The following is a 22,285-nucleotide window of genomic DNA, read 5'->3' on the forward strand; positions in this document are numbered from 1 at the left end:
GTTCACAAGGTGATTACAATCACAGCAAGCGTAGGGGAGAAGGAAGGAATCGGCGGCCAAACGGCCAAGGGTTAGGTGAAGGAGCGGAAAGCGGAACTCGCGTCTATCTCGCCTACTCGTCGTCGACCTGATACTCGACACCGCGACGCACCGCGCCCCAGCCGATCAAGCGCCAATGCTGTAGAGCGAGAGCGTAGTCAGTCTCCGCTTCAATAGCTGCAGAGCCGCCCGAGCTGAGCTTAGCAGGGATAGGACGAGAACGCACCTTCTCGATACGACGACTCAGCGCAACCTTCTCGCCCATCGAGCATGCCGCAGGGGTGTTGAGGATGACGCGCGCCAACTGCCGAGAGGAAAAGCGTCAGTCGGCCGACCAAGCATGCGGAAAGCGAGCGGGGACTCACGTCGGCCTTCACGGACACAACACGACCACCCTCCGACGTCTGCGCGCGTTCGAAGCGTCAGCAAAGCTCTTCAAGCGAGACTGAGAGACGCCAACTCACCGAACCAATGTTGACCATCAAGATCTCGTTCTTCGCAAGCTTGGCAACCTTGGTCTGCTTCTTGTCGTCCGACTTGACACCGAGCAAGCGACGGAGCAAGAAGTACGAGATCTCGATCTCGGTGTAGATGGAGGGAAGGGAGCCCTTGGAACCGAGGACTTGGCCGACGAGACGGTCACCACGAGTGAGTTGCGGGTCGATGACTGCGGGCAAGCAAGCGTCAGCGAGCGCAAGAACGAGAGAGCTGACCAGCCACGCACGAGTACCGACACCGATAAGACCACCGGGAACAGCGAACTTGAGCTCATTCTTCTCGGCGAGGAGCGAGACGATCTTGCTGCGGATAGGCTTGCAGTGGATCTTGCCCTCGGCGTCCTTCGAGACGACACCCGGTCGAACCTCGATCTCCTGGCCCAACTGCGCGCGAGGGAGGAGGGTTAGGCCGGACAAGCGCGAGGGGAAGAACAAGCGCACCTTGAGGACACCGTTAAGGAGCGAACCACCCGCGACACCACCCTTGAGCTCGTGGACCTCGGCACCGGGCTTGTTGACGTCGAAGGAACGGATCACGATGAGCTTCGGTGCGGTGGTGAAGTCGCGAACGGGAACAGGGATCTTTGTCGCAATGTACTCGACAAGCGCGTCGATGTTGTACCGCAGCTGAGCCGAGATGGGGATGATGGGTGCGCCGTCTGCGACGGTTCCCTTGACGAATTGGGTGATCTGCTGGTAGTGCTCGTCTGCTTGCTGTTCGCGGATGAGGTCGACCTTGTTCTGGAGGACGAGGATGTGCTTGAGCTTCATGATCTCGATGGCGGCCAAGTGTTCGGACGTTTGAGGCTGAGGGCAAGTCTCGTTCGCGGCGATGAGGAGTAGGGCGGCGTCCATGACGGCGGCACCGTTCAGCATGGTAGCCATGAGAATGTCGTGTCCGGGGCAATCGACGAACGAGACGTGTCTGCGTCGCAACAGAATCAGCCTCGAGATTCGACAGCGGGATTGGCTCGCGAACGCACCGCAGGAGCTTCATCTTTCCACCGCACCCGGGAACCTCGCAAGGCGGCTCATCCTCCTTGTCCGAGCTGTACGACCGGTACGAGCCTGGTCGCTCGCACTTGGGGTTCTGGCACTGGTAGATCTGCGTTCAGATGAGCGTCAGCGCGGAGTTCTCGCCCGTTTTGCGCGGGATGAGAGGTAACGAATCGGCGAAACGCACCTTTGCGTTGGCGTAACCGAGCTTGATCGTGATGTTTCGCTCAAGCTCGTTCTTGAATCGGACAGTGTGGACACCCGAGATGGCCTTGACCGTTTGGGACTGTTGACGGAAGGAGGAGAGAGGACCTGAATCAGCGAATGTCGTCGTAATGAAGCGGCAGGGGACGCACCTTTCCGTGCGCGACGTGACCGATGGTACCTGCGTGAGGAGATGAGGGCGAAATGGGCGAGGATGCGAATGGGACAGGCGAGGAGAAAGAGCAGAAGTCAGCGAGCGCTCTTCCTCCCAGTATCGCAGCTGTTCAGGCTGGCCGATCAAAAACGTCCAGCGCTGATTTCTCCGTCACAGATGAAGCTGAAGGGCAGCCTCTGCTGCTTTCCGCCCGTTCAGCAAGGCTGCTTCTCCCAACGGTCCTTCGAGCCGACGTCGCAAGGATCCCCGTTCAACGCGCCACGAGCGCCCGGGCGGCCTCATGGCAAGAGCAACGAGACGCCTGAGTGTCTTCCGTCCGTCAACCATTCTTCGCAACCGCATGGTGGCTGTGGAGGTCGCACACACGACCCGCTGTAACTCGCCAACTCCAGCTCGCCGCCGCCCAAAAAGTCACGCAGCCATCCGAGAGACCTCAATGCCCGCAACGAGAGACCGGCTGGACGTACCGATGTTGATGGTGGCCTGCTTCGAGATGACCTCTGGCGAGAGAGCATGCAGGTTCTCGAGGTCGACGTCGACCTCCTCGATGAGGGCGAGCTCTGCGAGCTTGCTGGCGACGGTCTGAACGGCGTTGTTGCTGACCTGGCTCGTTCCCTGGGCGGGCGAGTCGTCCTCCGAGTCGCTGTCGATGTCGGAGCGGGGAGGGCGGTGGGATTGCGCGAGCGGCGAAGGGGCGGCCATAGTTCGTCTCGTTCAAGCTAGGAGAATGCAGTCAAAGGCAGTCCAGCAGCACAGGCTCAGCGAGGCGAGCGACTTGCTTCGAGGCGACAAAGGGCGGAGTCAAGGAGCGGGCAAGCTTGGGAGAGGACACACTCGCCCTCACGCTCGCTGTGCGGGTCTGAGTGGTTCTTACACGTTCTCAGAACGCTGCTAGCCAGCCAGTCCAACCCCCGCGGCGCACGGAGGCGTTGTCATCGCGCTACGCTCCTCACTCCACCTCGACGCGACTTTGACGACGACTTGCTCGCTCGCACGCCCCTCAGGGGTTCGCCAGCCCCGGCAGAACAGATCATATGGCAGTCACAGACTACAAGGAACTGCTTTCGAGCGGTCAGGAGGTCAGGATGCGGAGAACGGTCTCGGTGAGCGGGAGGGAGGACGAGGGCGGCTACTCGGCAGCTGGCGGGCTGGAGATGGGTTTTAGTGCTTGCAGTAGTAGCATTGAACCTCACTGATCCAGCACTGGTCTCAGCACGGCGGTGCGGTGCACTTACAGTCGATATTCGCTCACTCGCTCGTCGCAGGTCCTCCAGGCGCTCCCTCTCCGCTCGTGTGGCTCTGTTGCTCCGTGTACCGGACGCTGACACCTTCTTCTATCCATCAGACTCCCCGGGCGGCTCCTCCGGCGGCGTGCAAGGCGCATCACGCTCGTTGAACTTCCTGCTTTTCTCTTTCTCCTCTTCGTCTCGCTTTACCTTGACCAGGACCCGCGTTCACCCGCTTGGACAGCTGCTTGCTACCTTCCCACGCTCGCTCAACCACTCGCAAGGCCCGCCGAGTCTTCCCACACCGCTGCCCCTCCCGCTCACTCGCGCAACATCCCCTTCCTCTGCCGCTCTTTCGAAACAGAGCGACACGATGGGAGCCGCACTCAGTCTTTCCGGTCAGTTGAGGAGTCTTTCCGACAAGCTGGAGAACGAGTTGGACGACCGTGCGTCGCGCAAGCCTTCCCCTCCTCCTCCCAGCAGACGACGCCCCTTGCTGATCTGCGTGCCTTCCTCGCAGTCTCACTCCCGCTTCGCGAAACCGTAGAGGAGCATATTGACACCCTCCGACACATCGGCGGCCTCGTCTCGCAGCAGGAGGAGGAGCTCGACTCGCACGAGGAGGAGAACGACAACTTGCGCCGCTGGCTCGCAGCCGCCAACGCGCACATCGGGATGCTCGAGGACAAGTCGGCAGCAGAGCGCCACAGGTCGGCGCAGGAGATTGGACACTTGCGACGAAGGCTCGCGGCTGCCGAGGCCCGTATCGAGGCGGACAAGGAGCAGGCGGACGCGAAGGATCGCGAGCTTGCTTCGCTTCGGGAGGAAGTCGCGCGGTTGCAGCGACAGGCGCCAGCGCAGCCCGCTCTCGACGCTCGTGCGTTCACGAGTACTCGCTTTCTTGGCCGGCCGACACTGACGGTTCCCTTCTCCCGCGCAGGGCTTGCGAACACCCATTTCGAGACCGGACGAACCGCGACGGAGCAGAACCACGGTCCGAGCCACGTCAACCGCCAGCTGGTCGACGTCCCAGAATCGGTGCTCGGAACGCCGGCACACTCTTCGGGCTGGAGTTACTCGATGGACCTGCCTGTGCGTCTTCCTTCCTCTCGGATCGCTCGACGGTGCTTGACCTTCGCGCTCCTCCCAGTCTTGCAGCAACGTCCGTCTCTCCGCATACCCGGTGAGCTCCGTCGCGTCCTCGCCTTCAAGGCCAAGCGCTGACGAACTCTTCTCTCTGACAGCCGTCCATCCCGCCTCAACCGGCCACAACTACCGACGGCTTCCCGCCTATCCGCTGGGCACGCATGACTTTCCCTCAGCCACCCCCTCCGTCCTTGCCCTTCTCCCAGTTGTCGTCGCACGGTCTCTACGGTTCGCGGACCTCGAGGTGGTGAGGTTCGAGACGTGCCATTCTGAAGGGTAGCGTCATTCGGTTGCTTTATCTCGGCTCTGTAGATTTGCTATACCCACTCTCCGCCCGACTTCGCACACGCACTCGTTTTGCTCCCCCTTTCCCTCCTCCCTCTTCCGCTCGCTCAGATTTGCTCGACACCTTGTTATACGCAACAAAATTTACTCGCGCGAGTTTCAGGCCAGCAAAGCAAAGCAAAGCTGCCGCCGCCTCTCTTCGCGTCCCATAACGCGCTCTGATGCGCGAGCTGCGGGAAGCGACAGCGATCGCACGTCAAGGCAGTGATCTTGATACTTCCTGTATTCCAACAGATCGTTCGGCAGATCGACGGTCGACAGAGCAAGCGAGTACGCCGACGGCGAGGGTCGCTCGTTCGACTGGATCGGCGTCAGGCCATGCCTCGTCTCCTACCGCGACGAAGGAGAAGGTGCAGCAAATAGGCTACTGTTTGAACACGATCGTCAGCTCACCGAAGGCAGGTGAAAGAAAGAACCGCTCCAACGTACCTGCTTTACCTGTTCCGCCGCGTCCGTCCCGCCGGCTCGTTCCCGCTTGCCTCCTGCGTCATCTCGTCCCAGGCCTTCTTCGCTCGTCCCATAGCCAAGTTCCACGCCAACCCACCGAGCCCATCACCACCCGAACTCGACGAGCCCGACCCGCCCATCGCCTTCTTCGCCGAGCGCTTCACCTTTTCCTGCGTCGAACCCGCAGGAGGGTTGATGAACTCGAGGACGGACTTCATCGCGTTGCCGACAAAGTCCTCGGCAGCGGCGTCGCGGTTGTCGCCCCATCGTCCGCTTCCTGCCGGCGCAGCGTTCCTCGACGACGACCGCCGACGCCTGTCCCGCGTCTTCGAGCTGGCGGGTGCGCCAAAGTAGTAGCCTGCGCCCTTCTGGCCGAGGCTGAAGAGTCCCCTCCCGAATTGTCCTGCGTACGACGCCGCGTCCCTCACGCCTCCACTTACTCCCTTCTCACTTCCTGCATTGTTGACGCCCATCCACACCGCTCCCAAGACAGCGGCGATCGAGCCCCATTTGACGAGCGAGATGGCGGTCCGGACGGCGAAGCGGGCGGTTGAGACGAAGGAGAGGAAGGCGGTGTACGCTGCGAGGGCGGAGAGGGCGAGCGGGAGAAGCTGCGAGGGGTTGTGGTACACGGACTGGATGTCCAGCGAGGCGAGCGTGTACAAAGGGTTCGCCAGCGAGTTCGGGAGGTAAGGAGTGATGAGGTCGAGGAGCGGGAGGAGTGGGGATTCGACGGGCATCGCGGGGGTCGTTGTGCAGTCTGTCCTGTTGTCTAAAGCTGCTCGAGAGTTGTGGCAAGCCAGGCGAAGCGCAAGGCGAGTGAAGAGGCAGAGGTCAAGGGATGACATCGTCTCGCAACTTCGCCTCAATCAGAATGTGTAGACGTGGAAGAGTGGCTGCAGAACTGCTTCAGATTGCGTGCATACAGGTCGAGAACGGCGAGCGAGAGTCTACGAGGCGAGCGAGGGTCTACCGCGCGTTGAACGTCCTGCTCCAGAGGAACGCCTCCGACAGCAACAGCTCCGTATCCTTGTCGGACCAGTCCTGCGTCGGGAGAGACTGGAGGAAAATGATGATAGACTGCGTGTCAGAGGCAGCCGACGCGGAGCCCGAGTCAGCGAACCGCAACAGCCTCGACAGAGCGATCTCGCAAAAGCGGCTCAACGCACCTGGAAGTCCATCTCGCGCAGCTTGTCGCTCCACCGCACGAGGAAGGCGAGACAGACGTAGAGGTGAAACTCGGAGAAGGCGTCGCCGCCTTCGGCCTGTGCGAGAAGCGGGACGAGCAGTCGTAAGCTCAGGCTCCCCAACGAAGAACGTGATAAACCGCCTCTCGCCCCGAGAGGCGGTTTCCAGGACGCTTCGTGAAGCAGCGAGCTCAGGAAAGAAGGACGCACGAGGTAGGTATCCCACATGCGGACGATGTTCCAGACGCTCAGCTCGCGCATGAGAAGGCAGTTCATCCACCGGAACGCGAACTGGATGAACTCGACGCCTTGTTCCTTGAGATGCGCCGCGAGAGGAGCTATGGGGAAGCAAAGAGAGTCAGCCGGGATGTCTCGTGAGAGCGTCGGACTTTCGGAGAGAGGCGCGAGAGATCGAGTGCTGTCGCCCGCTCATCAAGCACGACACAACCAACAACACTCACCATCTACCCTCGCGCACAAGCTCTCCATCTTCTTGACCAACCTCTGGATGCCCGGCTGCGCAAAGATATAATTGTCCTGGATCCCGTCGAGCAGCTTCGAGAGGCACCAGAACGAGTCGGCTTCGAGCGCTTCGAGGACTGCGGGAGGGAGGACCGAGACGTCGAACGTTTCAGGGTCGCCGTCTGCGAAGAACGAGCGTTAGCGGACTGTGTCCCTTCTGTGACCAGTACAGAGTCCGCAGCATGCGGGTCACCAGCACGAGAGAGAGAATCGCCGACGCACCGATGTAGGCCGCCAGAAAGACCTGAAAGAACGGCGTGACAAGATCGTTGATCCCCTGTACATACCCGCTCGCCGGATGCCTTATCGCCCAAACATACAAGATCCGCTCCAAGCTCCGCTGCGTCGCCTCAGCCTGCCACAAAAGGACGCCAGGTCGTGTTCGGGGGACGTCGATGCTGATTTGGTGCCAGATGGGACCGTCGAGGCCTTTGACGCCGCGGGAGAAGGCTTGTTTGACGAGTGAGGCGTATTCGGAGCGTTTGCGGGCGAGGGTCGTGGCTCGTCGAGAGAGAGGAGCTGGGAGGTAACCCTGCGAATCATAATCTCGAAGCACCATCAGCGCGTCGCCCTGGAGAGAGGCAGCGCGGCGAGAGTAGCGGCGAGTCGCAACTCACCAGCAACAGCTGCCACACCATCGTCCGCAGATCCGCTGGCACGCCGCTCCACGCCAACTTCCTCAGCTCCGTCAAGTCGACGTTATCCTCTCCGAGCACGTCGAGAAACTTCCTCTTTCTCCGGTTCTCCCGCCCCCGCTCGCCCTCTTCTTCCGGATTCGGTGGTGCAGCGTCGAATTCGACGATCGAAGGATCCTGAGACGATACTGCCGGAGCGTTGAGCTGGACGTAGCCGGCTGCGAGGTCGTCTTCAGCGTCTGAGTCGGCACCAGGGGCGGCTTGTCGCGACTGAGGGGTCGCGTTGGGATCGGGAGAAGGAGCGTCGGGTACGGAAGAGACCGAGGCGCGGTGTGCGTTCGTTTGCGTGGGTGGTGGAGCGGGCTGCCAGGCGACTCGGAGGCGAGCGAGGACGTGAGCTGGATCTGGGAGGCGAGAACGTGTGAGCGTGAGGTGAGGTGAGGTGACGAAGCGGATCCAGATGCACCGTGTACGAGCTCGTCAACGTCTGCTCGAACCGCCTGCTTCCACCGCTCCTTCTGGTAACCCTCTCCCTTCTCCCGCACCTCCTCGCCCTCTTCCTTCCGCTCGCGTTCCTGTCCCTCCATCTCTTCCGGCTCCTGCACAATCTCCCCCTCCTCTAGACTCTTCCTTCGCTCCTCCTCCCGCACCTGCTTGTCCGCTTCCTCCTGCACTTTGCTCGCGCCCGCAAGATAGCTCGCTCCTCGTTTCGGCGGTGAAGGCTGTGAAGGCGGGACGGAAAGAGTGGAAGGTGATGACCGACTGCCGCCTGTGAGAGCTGCTGCGACGGCTTCTGCGCCGAGAGAGGGTGAAGGAGCGCTGAAGAGGGAGGAAGCGGTCGAAGATTGTCGAGGGAGGGGAGGGGGAGACCGCATCGAGAACGGGTTGAAGGACCACGCTGACCCTGCGCTTCGAGGTGGCGACGAGGCTGAGGGAAGGCCTGCAGAGCCTGCTGGAGGCGAAGCGGGTGTCGCCCCACTTGGCGAGACGGGTCCTCGTCCTCGAGACGCTGGAATCAAGAGCGAAATCGACCCCATCTTGCCTGCAAGCTGCGCGACGCTCTCCTCGTCGTCGCTGCCCTCGTCCCACGGCTCGTCGTCATTCCCCAGCTCATCCAGCTCCCGGACATTCGACCGGACCCGCTCCTTCTTCAAAGTCCCACGTTTGCTGCCGAGCGATGTGGAAGATGTCGATGCCTGCGACTGGTACGATCCAGCTAGGTTCGAAGACGATCTACGGTGGTGGTTCGCGAGGAAGTCGTCGTGGCCGGTTGACGATGATGAGGAGGTGTGAGCGGGTCCTGTCGCGGCTGAGGGATTCGCTCGCGACCACAGTGGCATACTGAAAAGCCTAGCACTACGTCCAGCGGGCCAGACAGCCCAAAGAAGCGTCCAGCGCGAGTCGTCGGATGTCAAGCTGGTGGGGACGAGGAGGAGGTGAACCTCGACGACCTCAAGCACGGTCGGAATGTAGAGTCTGCTCAGTGTGACGCCCTCGTAGAATTACTGGAAGCATCCGCATCCCATACTGCGAGGACGAGGGGTCGTTGTGGTCGTTCCTTCGTCTCTTTCCCTTCGACCACTACCTCGCCACTGCTTGCAGCGTTGAAGGGTTCTCGGTGCTCTCGTACGGACTGCTCGAAGCGACTCTCGACCCTCGCGAACTCCCAGCGTGCCCTCGCGTCTTCACCTCCTCGCGGACTGAACTGTCGTCGACGACTTCATACCAGGCGCCTGTCCAGCACGACGCCTGCCCTATTGATCTCTCAGGACACCTTCTAAAGCGACTTCGAGGCCGCGCGACTCAGCAAGATCCGGCGTGCCGGCGCAGTCCCCTTCTTCTCTTCGTCGACTTCCACTTCTTCCTCATCCCGCCTGCGTTCGGATCCGCCTGACTTCCGCCAAATCTCGCCCGTCTCATACCCCGACACCTCGCGATGGCCGCTGCTGCTGGATCAGGCATGCCGTCACAGCACCGACTCGTCAACTTCTTCCTCGACGGATACTCTCGCTACACTTTCATCCTCGATCTCGAGCTGGATCTGTCGGATCCGGCACTGTCCAAGATCTTCCCGCTCACAGGAGTTCCGCTAGCGGGCTCGTGGGCGTGCGGATGCCGGCGGTCGGGCGAGGATGTGCACGTATCCATCTCGTGGGGCGAGTTGTCGATGGGCAGCTTCGGCCAACGCGTGTCGTGCAGACTCCAGCTCTACTGGCTCGACGAGTCAGCAGTCCCGCAGTTGCTCGGCACTTATCACACCGAGTATGGTCCCGAGCCGAAACCTGACCCAGGAAGTCCGACGCGAGCTAGCTGCGGTCAAGGTATGGCGCTCTCGCCGCTGGTCTTCCGTTCGGCGATGTGAGCATCTGGCGGGAAGTACGATGTCAAGACGCATCGCTCGTACCACTTCGTCTTCAACCTCGAGTCTCTCGGTTCGGAACACCTTGCCGCGCCCTACAACAGGTTCAAGCAGGAGCCAGGTCAGTGTTCCTTCCTCTCGACTGCAGAGATTCTCGCTGACATCATCTCTCGCAGTGCCCGCACTTTCGCCCACGCCTTACGACGTTCGTTTGGTCTTCCCAGCTTACGGCGCCGAGATGTGGATCGAGTCAGGCTTCCTGAGTCAGGCCTCGAGTTACTTCAAGACTCTCCTCTCGTCCGACTTCGCGGAGACCGCTGCAGTCACTACCAAGTACTCGGAGATGCGCCTCACTCCCTCGACGTCGTCCGTCTCGCAGGACCGCCTCGCCTTGACTGCTTCGGGTACCAAACGCTTCATCCGTAAGACGGGCGCCCTCATCTCGCACAGCTCAATGTCACGTGCGAAGGAGCATGCGACGATCAGCGATCTCCGCACGGCAGCGTCCGAAGCCGACTTCGACTACTTCGACGACTCGGACGACGAGACCGACGAGCTGTACTTCGCTCACTATCCACCTCAACAGCACCGTCTCGACGTGCTGCAGCTCGCCTACAAGGAGATCAAGGTGACCAAGACTGCGTTCACGACCTATCGAGCCGTCCTCGCCTGCCTGCGAACGGGCTACATCACCTTTGCGTCGCTCTGGTCCACCTTCTTCTACAGTACGAGCGAACAGGCACAGTCGAGAAGGTCGTACATCGAAGCGACCGTTGGGCGCGCGCCGCCCACTCACCCGTATCCCGTCTCGCCCAAGTCCGCCTTCCGCCTCGCGCACCTCCTCGAGCTCGAGCCGCTCCAGCACCTCTGCCTTGCAAACCTCAAGGCGCAGCTCACTATCAAGTGCGCGCCCTACGAGCTTTTTTCCGAGGTGTCCGTCTGCTACGACACTTGGCGCAAGGTCGTCCTCGATTTCGTCGTCGACAACTGGGATGCGGTCACAGGTTCCGCTGAATGGGACAAGATCAGAGGCGAGCTTGAGCGCGACGAGATCGAGGGAGCGACATCTATCATGCTCGAGCTCATGCGGCGAGTGGGCAAGGCTGGTGCGTCTCGACTCCTTCCTCCTTTCCAGCCGTCCCTCTCGCTCATGCTCGCTCTTGACAGTATGATTTCCTTCTGATTCTGCATCATAATCTCTCGAGCTGCCCGTGATATGCAAAAGCCACCGTCTTCGCCTCTCGCACCTTCTCAATCTCGCCTCCTCGACGCCTCCTCTTCGCTACATTTCCGTACTCAGGCCATCATAACGCTTTGTTTTACAAGAATCTGGCTACTCCAGCTCCAGCCTTGCGTCCGCTCTCCGCGCAATGAGCGACCCTTTGTCGCTTCGCTCGTCTCCTCTCGTCCCGTTTCGTTCGATCAGCACGGCGACACCTTCGGCGCCCGATTACCCTTGGGAAAGTGCTGTCACTGCTCAGCAGCCTTCGATACGGCGCCAGACCCGAACGTTGGCCGTCGCAGCTTACTTGTCTGCTCGAGCGTTATCGACAGCGAACGGAGGAGAGTTGCGCGAGTAAAGCAGTTGCGCATTGCGAAGTAGCAGTCAAACGACGCTAATGCGAGTGCGAGGGAGCAGGGTACGGGGAGGAGAGGGAAGCAAAACGGCGAAAACGGCGAGGGCAAGTGCGGGAGGAGGGGGTCCGGCAAAACGGCGGTGCGAGTGGTGGATAGTACGCAGAAGGGCAAATACTAGCTCAGATAGGGAACGATACGAACCCAATGACACAGCAGCGTTTCTAGAGACGACACTCCGAACGAGCCCCGCAAGGCTCATTTCTCATCCTCCGCGATAATCCAGATCCTCCTGACGGCGTGCATGCCGAGCTCATCGTCCCAGTAGAGCAGCACTTCTTCCGTGCGGGCGATGTTGGTGACGGGAGGCGGAGGGAGGTGAGACTGGTCCGAGAGCGAGCGGAGTCTGCTCGTGCCGGCGTGAGGAGGGAGCGAGGTGGCGGGCGAGTGCGACTCTTGGATGCGCACTTTCTTGACGAGGCGGGAGCGAGTGAGGGGATGCGGCGAAGCGGAGGAAGAGTGCTTGAGGGATGAGCGAGATGGCGAGTCGGCATGTGCGCTCTCATTCGGGCGAGTGTTCGAGCGAGGGTTGGCGTTGGAGCTTCGCTTGCCGGGCGCGTTGGCGGAGACAGGCGGGATGACGGTGAAGGTGTAGCCGTCGAGCTGTGGGAAGGAAGGACAGTCAGTCTCGGGGCGAAAGCAACGGCGGAGGATGTCGAGGTTTGGAAGGAACTTGGACGTACGCCTCCTGCTCGAGCTGCGTGAACCTGCGCGCGACAAGATCAGCAGGCGATCGAGCAGGATATGAGCCGGACTCACCGCCTCTCTCAACGAGAACTGGCCTTGTGGGCGCGCTCGGAGAGTTCAATGACCTGCTCAGACGAGGCCGTCAGCTCCCGCGGCAACAGCAGTGAAAGGGAGGAGTGCCTCGTACCGTGTCGAAGACCTTGTTCAGCTGTAATGAATCGGGTGAATCGTCAGCCGCGCTTCGAGGCGAGAAGCCGACGAAGGACGGCTCACCTCGTTCGAGTAGCTCGTCTTGGTCGTATCGAGCAGCTCCTGGCACTTGTTGTGCACCCAGCTGACGACGAGATCAGACGTCAGCGCGAGCGCGTCCAGCTGAAAGACGGAATCACATACAAGAACGACCGGTTCGTCTCGCCTGCGAGAAAGTAAAGTCAGCGCAGCTCGATGCCGCTTGAAGGAAGGTCAACACGCACTCGCCAAACTATCCTGCACGCCGTTGAACGCGGCAACGAGGCCGCCGAGTCCGGACTCGAGCCTCAACGAGCTCCCATTCAACTCCTGCCGCATGTCCGACACCTCCTTCTTCGTCCGCGCCTCGCGCTCCTCCATCTCGTGAAGGCGGCGTTCAATACGCCCCTCGCGAGCCTCCAGTCGCTGCTCGTACTTCTCGAGTTGCGCCTCGCGCCTCCCCGACTGCTGCTGGTAGCGCGCAATCTGCTGCTCGAAGCCCTCCATCTTCCGCTTGTAGTCATCCGCCCGCGCATCCTGAGCCGTGAGCTGTGCCTGGAGCTGCTCCACCTGGGTCGAAAGGTTGCCCTGGAGCTGCTCCAGCTGGGTCGAAAGGTTGCCCATCTTCGCCTGCAGCTCGTCCGCCTTGCGCTCCTGCTTCGCGCGAAGGTTCTGCTCATACGCGAAGCGCTGGGCCGAACGACTCGTCAGCGGAAGGGAGAGTAAGATCGAAGAGAGAGCACGCACGTGTGCGAGAACCTGGTCCACAGCTTGTGCGACCGCACCCTTCACGGCGTGCTCGACAAGCCGTTTGAGCGACGCCTCCGACAAGGGCTGGTAGGCGGTGCTTGAGCCGGACCTGCATGGAGTGGTCGGAAGAGGCTTGCTAGGGGTAGACATGGCCAGCTCGTGTGTTGCGAAGGGGAGTGGGCCGAGTGAGGAGGCGAGAGTGCGAGAGGAGGTAGAGCGACGAGGAGAGCGTGGGACTGGGCGAGCGGCGCGGAGGTGGGTCTCGAGAGCAGTAGAAGCTGGTCTGAGCGGGTGTACGCGGGTTCTGGTCAAGGTAAAGCGAGACGAAGAGGAGAAAGAGAGAGGACAAGCGGGAGGAGGAAGTTCAACGAGCGTGATGCGCCGCGCACACCGCCGGAGGAGCCGCCCGGGGAGTCTGATGGGTAGAAGAAAGTGTCAGCGTCCGGTACACAGAGCAGCAAGCCCGCACAAGCCGTGAGAGAGCGCCTGGATGACCTGCGACGAGCGAGTGAGCGAACGACGACTGTGAGTGCGCCGTATCGACGTGCGGAGACCAGTGCTGGATCTGTGAGGTTCAATGCTACTACTGCAAGCACTACAACCCATCTCCAGCCCGCCAGCTGCCGTGTAGCCACCCTCGTCCTCCCTCCCGCTCACCGAGACCGTTCTCCGCAACCTGACCTCCTGACCGCTCGAAAGCAGTTCCTTGTAGTCTGTGACTGCCATATAATCTGTTCTGCCGGGGCTGGCGAACCCCTGAGGGGCGTGCGAGCGAGCAAGTCGTCGTCAAAGTCGCGTCGAGGTGGAGCGAGGAGTGGTGCGCGGCGACGACGCCTCCGTGCGCCGCTGGGGTTGCACTGGCTGGCTAGCAGCGTCCTAAGGACGTGTAAGAACCGCTCAGACCCGCACAGCGAGCGTGAGGGCGAGGTGGTCCTCTCCCAAGCTCGCCCGCTCCTCTACTACGCCCGCTCGCTTCCTCACCAGAATTTGCCCGTCTGCCTGTCGTACGCGGAGCTGGAGACGACGCGGACATGGTATACGATGCGGATGCATGCAACATAGTCAACCCCTGCACCTCGTACAACTCGCAACGCCGTACTCGCGCTAGTCAAGAACCCGCAGCACCCGCTCACTCGCACGTCCCGCCCCACAGCGTCCCATTCACCGTCGCCGCATCAGCCCCATTGCTCAGCCGCGGACTCTTCAGCCCTCCTCTAGCCGGCTCTCCCTTCCGCTCCGACTCGCCCGATCCAGATCTCCCTCGACCACGCTTCGCAGGCGAAAGATTGCCGCCGTTCTGTGCGTATAGATGAGAGTGTGAGACGGAGAGGGACGAGGGGTTTGTGGAAGGGAAGAAGACGCCTGGACCGCCTTCGGGCGGTGGAGGGGGGTGCGGTGGACGCGCGGGACTGGGGAGATGAGATGCGGAAGCGGAGGCGCGCTTCAAATCTGGTGGGACGAGAGGTGGTGGAGCCATTGGCTCGTTGTCGGGCGATTGAGGAAGCGGGACGGTCGGGTCGACGAGCGTGAAGGAAGATGGAGGTCGTTCGCGTCCTCGTGTTCGGCCACGCTGGGGCGATGAGGCGATAGAGTAGGAAGTTGAGCGGGAGATGGAGGAGCCGGTGGATGGGGAGACGGAGGAGGAGGCGTCGGATCGGCCTGGTGAAGGAGAAGGTGGAGATGGCGAACGGTTCTCGGCCGCATCGTCGTGGAAGGAGGATCCGCCCGTTCCTGGCGCAGACGTCGCGTCGACGTCCATGGGAGTTCCTCCTGGGAGCGAGTGAGGGAGGTTGGAGGGCGTGACAGGCGAGAAGGCGGGCGAGGTGTCGAGAGGAGGGGGAATTACAATCGGCGGTAGGGGAGGAGGCGAAGGTAGAGGAGCGGTTGATAGGCGATAAGAAGGATGTGAGCGGACGAGGGAGGTGTAGTAGTGCGCGAGAACTTGACCGGAAGTCTGTACGCGGCAATGTGAGCTTTCGAGCGGGCAAAGTCAACCGTGAAGACGCACCGTCAACCGCCAATCCAGCGCTTCGCAGAACTCCTTCTCCAACAGGTTCATCTCAACTATGCTTACACCACCAACCCGTGCATATCGCCCGTTTGTGCAGAAGGCATCGCTGAGCGCTTTGCTTCCGACGCTGATGGCAGCGATGATGAATCGATGGACGGTGAGTGAAGAGATGGTGAAGGTCGACATGCGTGTGCAGACTGCGGAGAGAAAAAGGGTCATCCACAGCTGCGGGCGAGGGAAAGGACGAAGGAAACGCACCTTTGTCGACGTAAGGGAGGAGGATAAGGAGGCAGCAGGGCTCGACGTTGGTGTATTTGGCTATTCGGAAGAGGTAGTCGCGGACGGAGATGTTGGGCGGCGCTCGGGAGTGGAAACGGGTGAGCGAGTTGGGCGTGAGCGGGATGCGGTCGTTGTGTTCGATCAGGCGGTCGAGCATCGATGCTGCGGGCGAATCGGGCGGTATCAGCCTTGTTCCCTCCGCACCGAGACGCTCGTTCCACTCACCGATGAGGGTAATCAAGTCTTCGACCTCGCAATGTTCGAAGGCAGAGGGCACCTCGCGCACGCCGTCGCCCGCCACCACCGTCTTGACGATGATGGGACCATCTGCACGCCTGACAGGATCCTTCCTGACCGCCTGAGCACCTGGAGCGCCCGGTGCTGCCCCTGCCGCCGGCACAGCAAGCGAGTCGGGGTGCGCCGAAGTGGTCGACGACGCGGGCTGGGACAGTGCGGACGGGACGGAAGGTGCTCGTGAGGGTCCTGGGACGGCGTTGGCGTTGGTCGGATCGGGTCGCGTGCCCATGTCGGTCGACGAGGGGCGACTCCGAAGTGAGAGAAGCGGCGGGAGAACGGGCGCCGGCTTGCGAGTCTAGCGGCGGTACTGGCGAGGCGTGGCGTGCAGCATCCGTGAGAGCAGTCACAGCGTCTATCCAGCCACGGCGGAGCGGGGAACGGAGAGATACGAAATGGCAGAACGTGCGGCGACGGCGACGACGACCCCTGTTCACCGACGACTTGCTCTCTGTCATACACGCCGATAGAGTCGTAGAACCGTGCATGAGAGTCGAGAATTATGCTCGGAACTGCGGGGGAATACGACAAGTCGGAAAGGAGAAAAGTCTATGTCGAGGACGGGGGAATCTACCGCGGTCTACGTGGCGTCTAATGCTGCGAGATGATTGCACTCTTGCTCAAACCCACGGCGTGCCCTTCCGCTTCGCAGCGGCGAACCGGGCGAAGGCGATGAAGACGACGCCGACGAACACTTCTCCGCCCGAGAGGATGCCGGCGCCAATAAAGCCTGTTCGGCCGGCGTTGTACGAGATGACGTAGCCGCAGATAGGGGTGCCGACGAGGGCGGCGAGGGACTGACAGAGGAAGGCCATGGCCTGCGGAAAGAGGCGAACGTGAGCCGGAGATTGACGCTTCGTGTCAAAGGCGAGACTCACCATACGGATGCCGACTGTGCGCATGTCCTCCGTGAGCGCAGCGATAGCTCTGCGTGCGTCAAGGGCGTCAGCAAGAGGTGACGAGCGAGATGCTGAAAGGAAGGGCGCCACTCACGCCGGCAGCATCGCGACGAAAGCGCCCTGGAATGCGCCAAACAACAACGACCACACAATCACCCCCGCGGCATTCATCATCGCCGGGATCCAGAAGAAGATCATCAAGCCCGAGACGGTTGTCGCGGGAATGAGGAGGTTGAGCGGTCCGTACTGGTCGGCGAAGTAGTTTGGGAGGGTGCGGCCGAAGACGGAGGTGGCGTTCAGCATGGCGAGGGAGTAGAAGGCGATGTTGCTCCGGACGCCGTTGAAGAGGGCGTATTGTTCCTGCGATCGCGAAGGGAGTCAGTCCGCCGCGAGCGCTGCAGGTGGCGACCGTCAGTTACCGAGTAGAAGAGCGGGGTATAGAGACCTGTGCATCGGAAGAATCAGTCCCTTGCCTAGAGCAAGACAAGTCGAGAGCGAAACTCACCAAGCCAGACGAGGCTCGCGCCCAGGACATACAGCCTGTACGCCCTGTTCGCCTCGCCGCGGAAGACCCCAAAGTCGAGGAACGAGGTGATGCGTCCCATCGGACGAGGCGGAAGACGGGAGGAGATGGCGAAGCAGGCGAAGGCGATCAGGCCGAGGTTGATGAAGCCGACTGTGGGAGCGGCGAGTCAGCGGAAAGCTCGGTTGAGAGCAGGGGAGGCTGGCTCACCGGCACGGATGGTCCAGCCATATCCGACCTGGTAGAGGAGCTTGTTCATCATCGACGGGTAGACGACACCGCCGAGCGAGCTGCAGCCGCGACGAGTGACTCAGCGCAAGCTCGCGGCGTGAGACTAATCTGAAACGCACGAGCCGGTTGCGAGGAAGCCGAGAGCAAGCATTCGTCGTCTCTTGAAATAGTGCGAGACGGCGGAGCAGGCGGGGAGGAAGGTCAGGCCCGAGGCGAGCTGCGAGAATCGACGTTGTGAGCGGCGCATCCGCGATGAAATTGCTCGAAGCGACGCACTCCGCATGCGAGACCTTGTGCGAGGAAGATCTGCCAGTAGGTCGAGGCGTACGAGAGGCCGAACAAGCTGCGAAGCGTGAACGATGCGTCAGATCCGCCTGAGCCCGAGTCGTTCGAGCTTCAAGAATCGGAACGCACCCTGCCGTGTACACGAACAATCCCGCGACCAGCAAGTGCTTGCAGTACCCCGCATCGAACGCCTTGCCCGATAAGACGGCCGTGAAGAGGTTGGCGGCGATCTGGAAGCTGCCGATCCATGCGATGTCGCTTTCCGCGTAGGTGGAGAGTTGGTTCCGACTCCAGTAGGAGAGGAGGACGCCGAAACCGTTGGGGTAGCCCTGACAAAAGGAGAGAGGTCAGTGCTTGACCCGAATGAACAAGACGAGCTGAAGGGCGGGACTCACCCATGCCGTGAAGCTGATGCACCACGCGCCAGCGACGACGCTGTATAGCCGAGGAGAGTTAGCGCAGGCTCCTGGGAGTATCAGCCAGACCGTCCACCGAGACGCGCTCATGAGCCAAAGCGAGAGGGGACCTGCAACTCACAGCCACGCCTTGAAGCCACCGTCTGGATAGTCGTCCACTCCTGAGGGAACCGTCGCAAGCGCCTGACCCTCCGCAGCCTTCTCCGGATCAGCTCCGCCGTCCGCTGCTCTCCGCTGCGCCTCTGCCTTCTCCCGCTCAATCTCGCTCGTTGCCTCGTAGTGCTCCGCCGGGTAGTACCGCTCGAGGTGCTGGTTCGGATGAGGCGGCAGATGGAGGTGCGGGAGATGGGGGTGATGGTGTCCGTCGTTAGTGGCGGTCTTCGTTCCGTCCTCCTGCTCATCCTTCAACCCCTTCGCCGCCTCATCCGCCCGAGCCGCTGCGAGACCGTGAGCGTGAAGGTCGACGAGTGTCGGAGTTCGCGAAACCGCGGCTGACGGAGCAGGCGAAACGGGCGGAGTGAGCTCGTCTTCCGCCCAGCGGGTGCGCGAGTCCTGCGGTGGTGCCATCCTGCGAGCTGCCTGAGCAGGTCCTGGGCGCGTGCACGAGCGTGTGAGAGACGGAAGCAAAGCTCTGTGTCGGCAGCCGGGAACGCGGTCGGACTTGCTGCCCGAGATTCAGCCCGTGCCGCGCATCGAGGTCGGAAGCTGGTGTCGCTCGACCACCCCCTTATGAGGCTGCGCCTGCCCCTTGCCAGCATTCAGAGCTCCGTTGGTGACCCTGCAAGCCTGCTCAAACGCCCACGCGAGGCCGTGGTGACGAGTTGGCGTCCGGAATTGATGAAGTTGGTCGAGCGGGAGGAGACGCTCGTCCGGCGGTGTCGTCGCATCGCAGTCATCCTGGCGTGGCTGTATGTAGCTTGTGCCGGCGGTCGAGCTGCTGGGCGTGCAGGCGAGTCGTCCAGCGGTGTGTGGTCGACTCCACAACGAGGAGAGGTGTGCGGAGTCTCCAGGCGGGGCGACGTCGAAGCGAGGGAAACGTCGGAGCAGCATGCTGGCAGTCTTGCATGATGCAGCGTTGAGCAGAAGGACTTGCAAGCGAAGAGAGAAGACGTCGAGGGACAGTAGAGAGCAAGAGAGCGAGAGAACGTCGGACGAAGCGAAGTTCGCCTCGAGGACGGCAGCATCCTCGGGTTCGTCTGCCGAAGAGCATTCGCCGAGGTCTTCGTCGTCGACTGGCGAGTAGCAGCGTCCATGTCAAGCTCATAACTCGCATCTCTCGGCGGCAAGCGGAACTCGAAGATCGCGAATAAAGATATACCGAAAGCTGCGAAGGCCCCGTACGAACACAAGTCTACACCCACCGCGTCCCCTTCTGCTTCGAGACGACGAACCACGCCCACAGGTTCAGACACGAGCCGACGATGACGCAGGCTCCGGCGAAGCAGAAGGCGCTCACGTAGGTTGGGTCGTGGTGCACAAGCGCGCCGGAGATGGGCGTTCCCTGCGTGCGTGGAGAGTGTCAGGAATTTGTTTGTCTAGATCGCCTAGCGGTGAAGATAGAAGAGGGAGGAGACGCACAGTCAGAGCAAAGACCGAGACGATCAAGAACATCGTCGCCGTCCGGTGTCCCAGTTCGTTCATGTTGGTCGTAAGCGACGCGACCGTCGCAGGCATCATCGAGACGTCTGCGTACGCACGCTCGTCAGCACTGCCTCGGGAGACTTGGCGGACGCGGACTCACAAGCTCCGGACGAGAAGCCAAAGAGAATCGTAAAGACCACGAGACCGGCGGTATTCTTGCACATGGGGATGAAGAGGAAGATGAGGATGCCGGAGAGGAAGCATTGCGGCGTGAGGATCGTGAGAGGGCCGTCTGCGAGGCGAGGGATGTCAGCGGTTGAGGCGACGAAGCGGAGGAGGGATGGGGGACGAACAGGTGTCGGCGAGCCAGTTGGGGATGATGCGACCAAATACTGATGCGGCGTTGAGGATCGAGAGCGAATACAAGGCGAGATTGCTGCTGATGCCGTACTTGAGAGCGTCTGCGAGCGAGGTTGTCAGACCGGTGCATATCGTATGCAGCAGATGGAAGGCGAAGCGTACAGTCTTGTATCTGTAGACATTGAATGTCAGCGTCAAGATCCCGCAACAAATGAGGAGGGCGAGAGACGCACGAAGAAATAAGGCGTGTACAGTCCCCACTGTTGCGAGCGCACCAACCGTCAGCAATGCTGCACGCTTCTCACGCTGCACGAACTAACGCACCATGATGATAGCCTCGCCGATAGTGACGAGGAGGAAGCCCTTCTCGCGCAACGGGCGGAAGTCGAAGATGCGCTCGACCTTGCGAGGCGGGAGGCGGGAGTTGATGGTTAGGGTGGCGATGATGACGAGTCCGACGGTGAGGAAGGCGACTGCGCGACGAAGCGCTGTCAGCGGGACCGAGACAGTGCGGGAGGAGCCGCAACGCACCTGCTCGGACGGTCCAAACGAATCCGATCTTGGGAAACAGATGATTGATCATGACAGGGTAGACGATTCCGCCGATCGAGCTCCCCGTTGCGAGAACGCCAAGTGCCGTCGCTCGTCGCCGGCGGAACCAGTGCGAGACGGACGAGGCGGCGGGGATGAAGGCGATTCCGGCTGCGAGGCCACAGGCGATTCCTTGGCCGAGGAAGATCTGCCAGTACTTCGTGGCGGAGGCAAAGCCGAACATGCTGCACGCGGCGGAGTTAGCGAGGTGGGCGAAGACGGGGCGGGAGCGGGACGCACCCGGCTGTGTAGAACAGTACTGCCGCGCTCAGCAGGTACTTGATGTAGCCTGCATCGAACGCCTTGCCTGCCAAGATCGCGCACGCCAGGACCATCGCTAGCTGGAGCGAGCCGATCCAGGAAATGTCGGAGGATCTGGTACGGCGAAAAGGTTAGCTGGGTCGTTCGGCCAGGATGTACGCCGCGACTCACGTATAGTCTCGCAGTTGATTGTCTTGGTAGTAGGTCTGGAAGACACCGAACGCATTCGTGTAGCCCTGCGAGCCGGAGTGAAGGGTCAGTCTCGATGCGAGCGAGGAAGACGAAGGCTGACGGAGAGCTCACCCAGGACGTGAATGATATGCACCATGCTCCGGCGACCACGCTGCGAGATCAATATTCGTCAGCAAAGACCCTAGTACGCGTTACGAGCAATGCCGGCGGACCGGCACGCAGGTGGAGAGGATGCGGCGAAAGGCAGGACGTACCTCCAAGCCCTGAAGCCACCGTCGGGGAAGTCTAGTACGACAGGTGCGCTCGCCAATCCCTTCTCAGCGTCGCCCGCCGTCGTTCCCGCTGCATCCGCCTCGATACCGCCATCCGAAGTTGTGCCTCCCTTTTCTGACGCCCCACCCGTTGGTTCGCCCGCAGACTCCGCCACGGTGTGTTCTGAAGACGCTGGCTCAAAGTTGATTGGCGGCAGCTGCTCAGCGAGGTGGTGTGGGTGCGGATGGTGGTTGTGTGGGCCTGCCGAAAGACCGGCACGAGAAGAAGTCGACATGGCAAGCGAACCGACGGGTCCGGTTCCTGTTGGCCGTCGAGGAGAGCGTGGAGTCTATCTTTCCAGCGTGTTTGCAAGCTAGCCGAGCGAGTGTGAGCGGTAAGAGAGCGTGCGGAGGAGGGCAAAGTTGCGGGACCGCGGCTTGCTGACTGATTGCTCACTCACTCGCGCTATTCTGGCTCGTGATGGCGACAGGACACCGCTAGCAACACCGAAGACGATGCTGAACCCGCTCACAGCCGCTCGCACGCCGTCTCCGCTCGAATCACCGCCGCTCACCCCGCTCGACTCGTTCAGCAGGCTGGACAAGGTGAAACGGCGGGGGAGGAGTAGCGGGTGACATGCAGAGGGCGACACTGGAGGCATGACTGGTTCGGGCACCACGACGGACCTCCTGATCACCCTGCTCTGCTCTCGCACCTCCTCCTCGTGCGCCAACTGATGAGGCGGGTTCGCTCACGTCCTCGCCCTTTTAGCGGTCTCCTTCGACTGCCAGTACTTTACAGTCGCTCTTGCCGTCTTGCTACAGCCGTGCGATGGCCCCACGAGCCCGCTTGACCTTCACACCCTGCCCCCTGCCTCCCTCTGCTCATCAGGCGGCGCCTGCTCTGCTCTCGTCTTCCGCCAAATAGGAGAAGCCGTTGCCGACACTGCCTCCGACACTTGACTGCAGCGGTCTGTTCTCCCTCCTTCAGGGCGGAGGCGTCGAGGTTGGCGGACTCGAGGTTGCCATTCAG

At 61.5% G+C, this 22,285-nt stretch overlaps 10 protein-coding genes across 10 annotated transcripts; 2 read left to right on the forward strand and 8 right to left on the reverse strand.

Annotated features, from left to right (window-relative positions):
- Positions 1-112: 112 nt before the first annotated feature.
- Positions 113-2,613, reverse strand: RHTO_03952 (translation initiation factor eIF-2 gamma subunit; the record flags this gene model as incomplete). The annotated part of the gene is made up of 10 exons (XM_016417620.1): positions 113-178; positions 266-343; positions 405-443; positions 504-706; positions 764-920; positions 978-1,461; positions 1,520-1,641; positions 1,720-1,818; positions 1,889-1,917; positions 2,379-2,613. The coding sequence occupies 10 exons, from the start codon at positions 2,611-2,613 to the stop codon at positions 113-115; spliced, it is 1,512 nt and encodes a 503-aa protein (XP_016271027.1).
- Positions 2,614-3,510: 897 nt separating this feature from the next.
- On the forward strand, positions 3,511-4,534 carry RHTO_03953 (uncharacterized protein; the record flags this gene model as incomplete). The annotated part of the gene is made up of 5 exons (XM_016417621.1): positions 3,511-3,583; positions 3,658-4,014; positions 4,078-4,229; positions 4,288-4,320; positions 4,382-4,534. The coding sequence occupies 5 exons, from the start codon at positions 3,511-3,513 to the stop codon at positions 4,532-4,534; spliced, it is 768 nt and encodes a 255-aa protein (XP_016271028.1).
- Positions 4,535-4,958: 424 nt separating this feature from the next.
- Positions 4,959-5,815, reverse strand: RHTO_03954 (uncharacterized protein; the record flags this gene model as incomplete). Its single annotated transcript, XM_016417622.1, has 2 exons — positions 4,959-4,995; positions 5,079-5,815. 2 exons carry the CDS (start codon positions 5,813-5,815, stop codon positions 4,959-4,961), a joined length of 774 nt encoding a protein of 257 aa, XP_016271029.1.
- Positions 5,816-6,044: 229 nt separating this feature from the next.
- Positions 6,045-8,759, reverse strand: RHTO_03955 (GTPase activating protein; the record flags this gene model as incomplete). Its single annotated transcript, XM_016417623.1, has 7 exons — positions 6,045-6,155; positions 6,245-6,340; positions 6,473-6,600; positions 6,724-6,906; positions 7,007-7,316; positions 7,402-7,823; positions 7,886-8,759. The coding sequence occupies 7 exons, from the start codon at positions 8,757-8,759 to the stop codon at positions 6,045-6,047; spliced, it is 2,124 nt and encodes a 707-aa protein (XP_016271030.1).
- A 596-nt stretch (positions 8,760-9,355) lies between these two features.
- Positions 9,356-10,961, forward strand: RHTO_03956 (uncharacterized protein; the record flags this gene model as incomplete). The annotated part of the gene is made up of 3 exons (XM_016417624.1): positions 9,356-9,777; positions 9,883-9,899; positions 9,955-10,961. The coding sequence occupies 3 exons, from the start codon at positions 9,356-9,358 to the stop codon at positions 10,959-10,961; spliced, it is 1,446 nt and encodes a 481-aa protein (XP_016271031.1).
- A 650-nt stretch (positions 10,962-11,611) lies between these two features.
- RHTO_03957 (uncharacterized protein) lies at positions 11,612-13,228 on the reverse strand (the record flags this gene model as incomplete). The annotated part of the gene is made up of 8 exons (XM_016417625.1): positions 11,612-12,016; positions 12,097-12,110; positions 12,192-12,225; positions 12,288-12,308; positions 12,374-12,434; positions 12,494-12,515; positions 12,574-13,018; positions 13,076-13,228. 8 exons carry the CDS (start codon positions 13,226-13,228, stop codon positions 11,612-11,614), a joined length of 1,155 nt encoding a protein of 384 aa, XP_016271032.1.
- Positions 13,229-14,207: 979 nt separating this feature from the next.
- Positions 14,208-15,894, reverse strand: RHTO_03958 (phosphate system cyclin PHO80; the record flags this gene model as incomplete). Its single annotated transcript, XM_016417626.1, has 4 exons — positions 14,208-15,032; positions 15,087-15,286; positions 15,348-15,530; positions 15,594-15,894. The coding sequence occupies 4 exons, from the start codon at positions 15,892-15,894 to the stop codon at positions 14,208-14,210; spliced, it is 1,509 nt and encodes a 502-aa protein (XP_016271033.1).
- A 388-nt stretch (positions 15,895-16,282) lies between these two features.
- On the reverse strand, positions 16,283-18,583 carry RHTO_03959 (MFS monocarboxylate transporter; the record flags this gene model as incomplete). Its single annotated transcript, XM_016417627.1, has 11 exons — positions 16,283-16,480; positions 16,541-16,589; positions 16,656-16,921; positions 16,981-17,006; positions 17,067-17,237; positions 17,295-17,374; positions 17,435-17,532; positions 17,592-17,658; positions 17,730-17,929; positions 17,996-18,035; positions 18,138-18,583. The coding sequence occupies 11 exons, from the start codon at positions 18,581-18,583 to the stop codon at positions 16,283-16,285; spliced, it is 1,641 nt and encodes a 546-aa protein (XP_016271034.1).
- Positions 18,584-18,691: 108 nt separating this feature from the next.
- On the reverse strand, positions 18,692-19,066 carry RHTO_03960 (uncharacterized protein; the record flags this gene model as incomplete). Its single annotated transcript, XM_016417628.1, has 1 exon — positions 18,692-19,066. The coding sequence occupies one exon, from the start codon at positions 19,064-19,066 to the stop codon at positions 18,692-18,694; it is 375 nt and encodes a 124-aa protein (XP_016271035.1).
- A 301-nt stretch (positions 19,067-19,367) lies between these two features.
- RHTO_03961 (MFS transporter, monocarboxylate permease-like protein) lies at positions 19,368-21,548 on the reverse strand (the record flags this gene model as incomplete). Its single annotated transcript, XM_016417629.1, has 12 exons — positions 19,368-19,517; positions 19,595-19,701; positions 19,758-19,889; positions 19,951-20,058; positions 20,120-20,129; positions 20,191-20,217; positions 20,282-20,430; positions 20,489-20,733; positions 20,789-20,923; positions 20,981-21,045; positions 21,113-21,152; positions 21,256-21,548. 12 exons carry the CDS (start codon positions 21,546-21,548, stop codon positions 19,368-19,370), a joined length of 1,461 nt encoding a protein of 486 aa, XP_016271036.1.
- Positions 21,549-22,285: the final 737 nt, after the last annotated feature.

This window comes from Rhodotorula toruloides (genome assembly GCF_000320785.1).
Source record: "Rhodotorula toruloides NP11 unplaced genomic scaffold Scaffold24, whole genome shotgun sequence".
NCBI classification, from domain to species: Eukaryota; Fungi; Basidiomycota; class Microbotryomycetes; order Sporidiobolales; family Sporidiobolaceae; genus Rhodotorula; species Rhodotorula toruloides.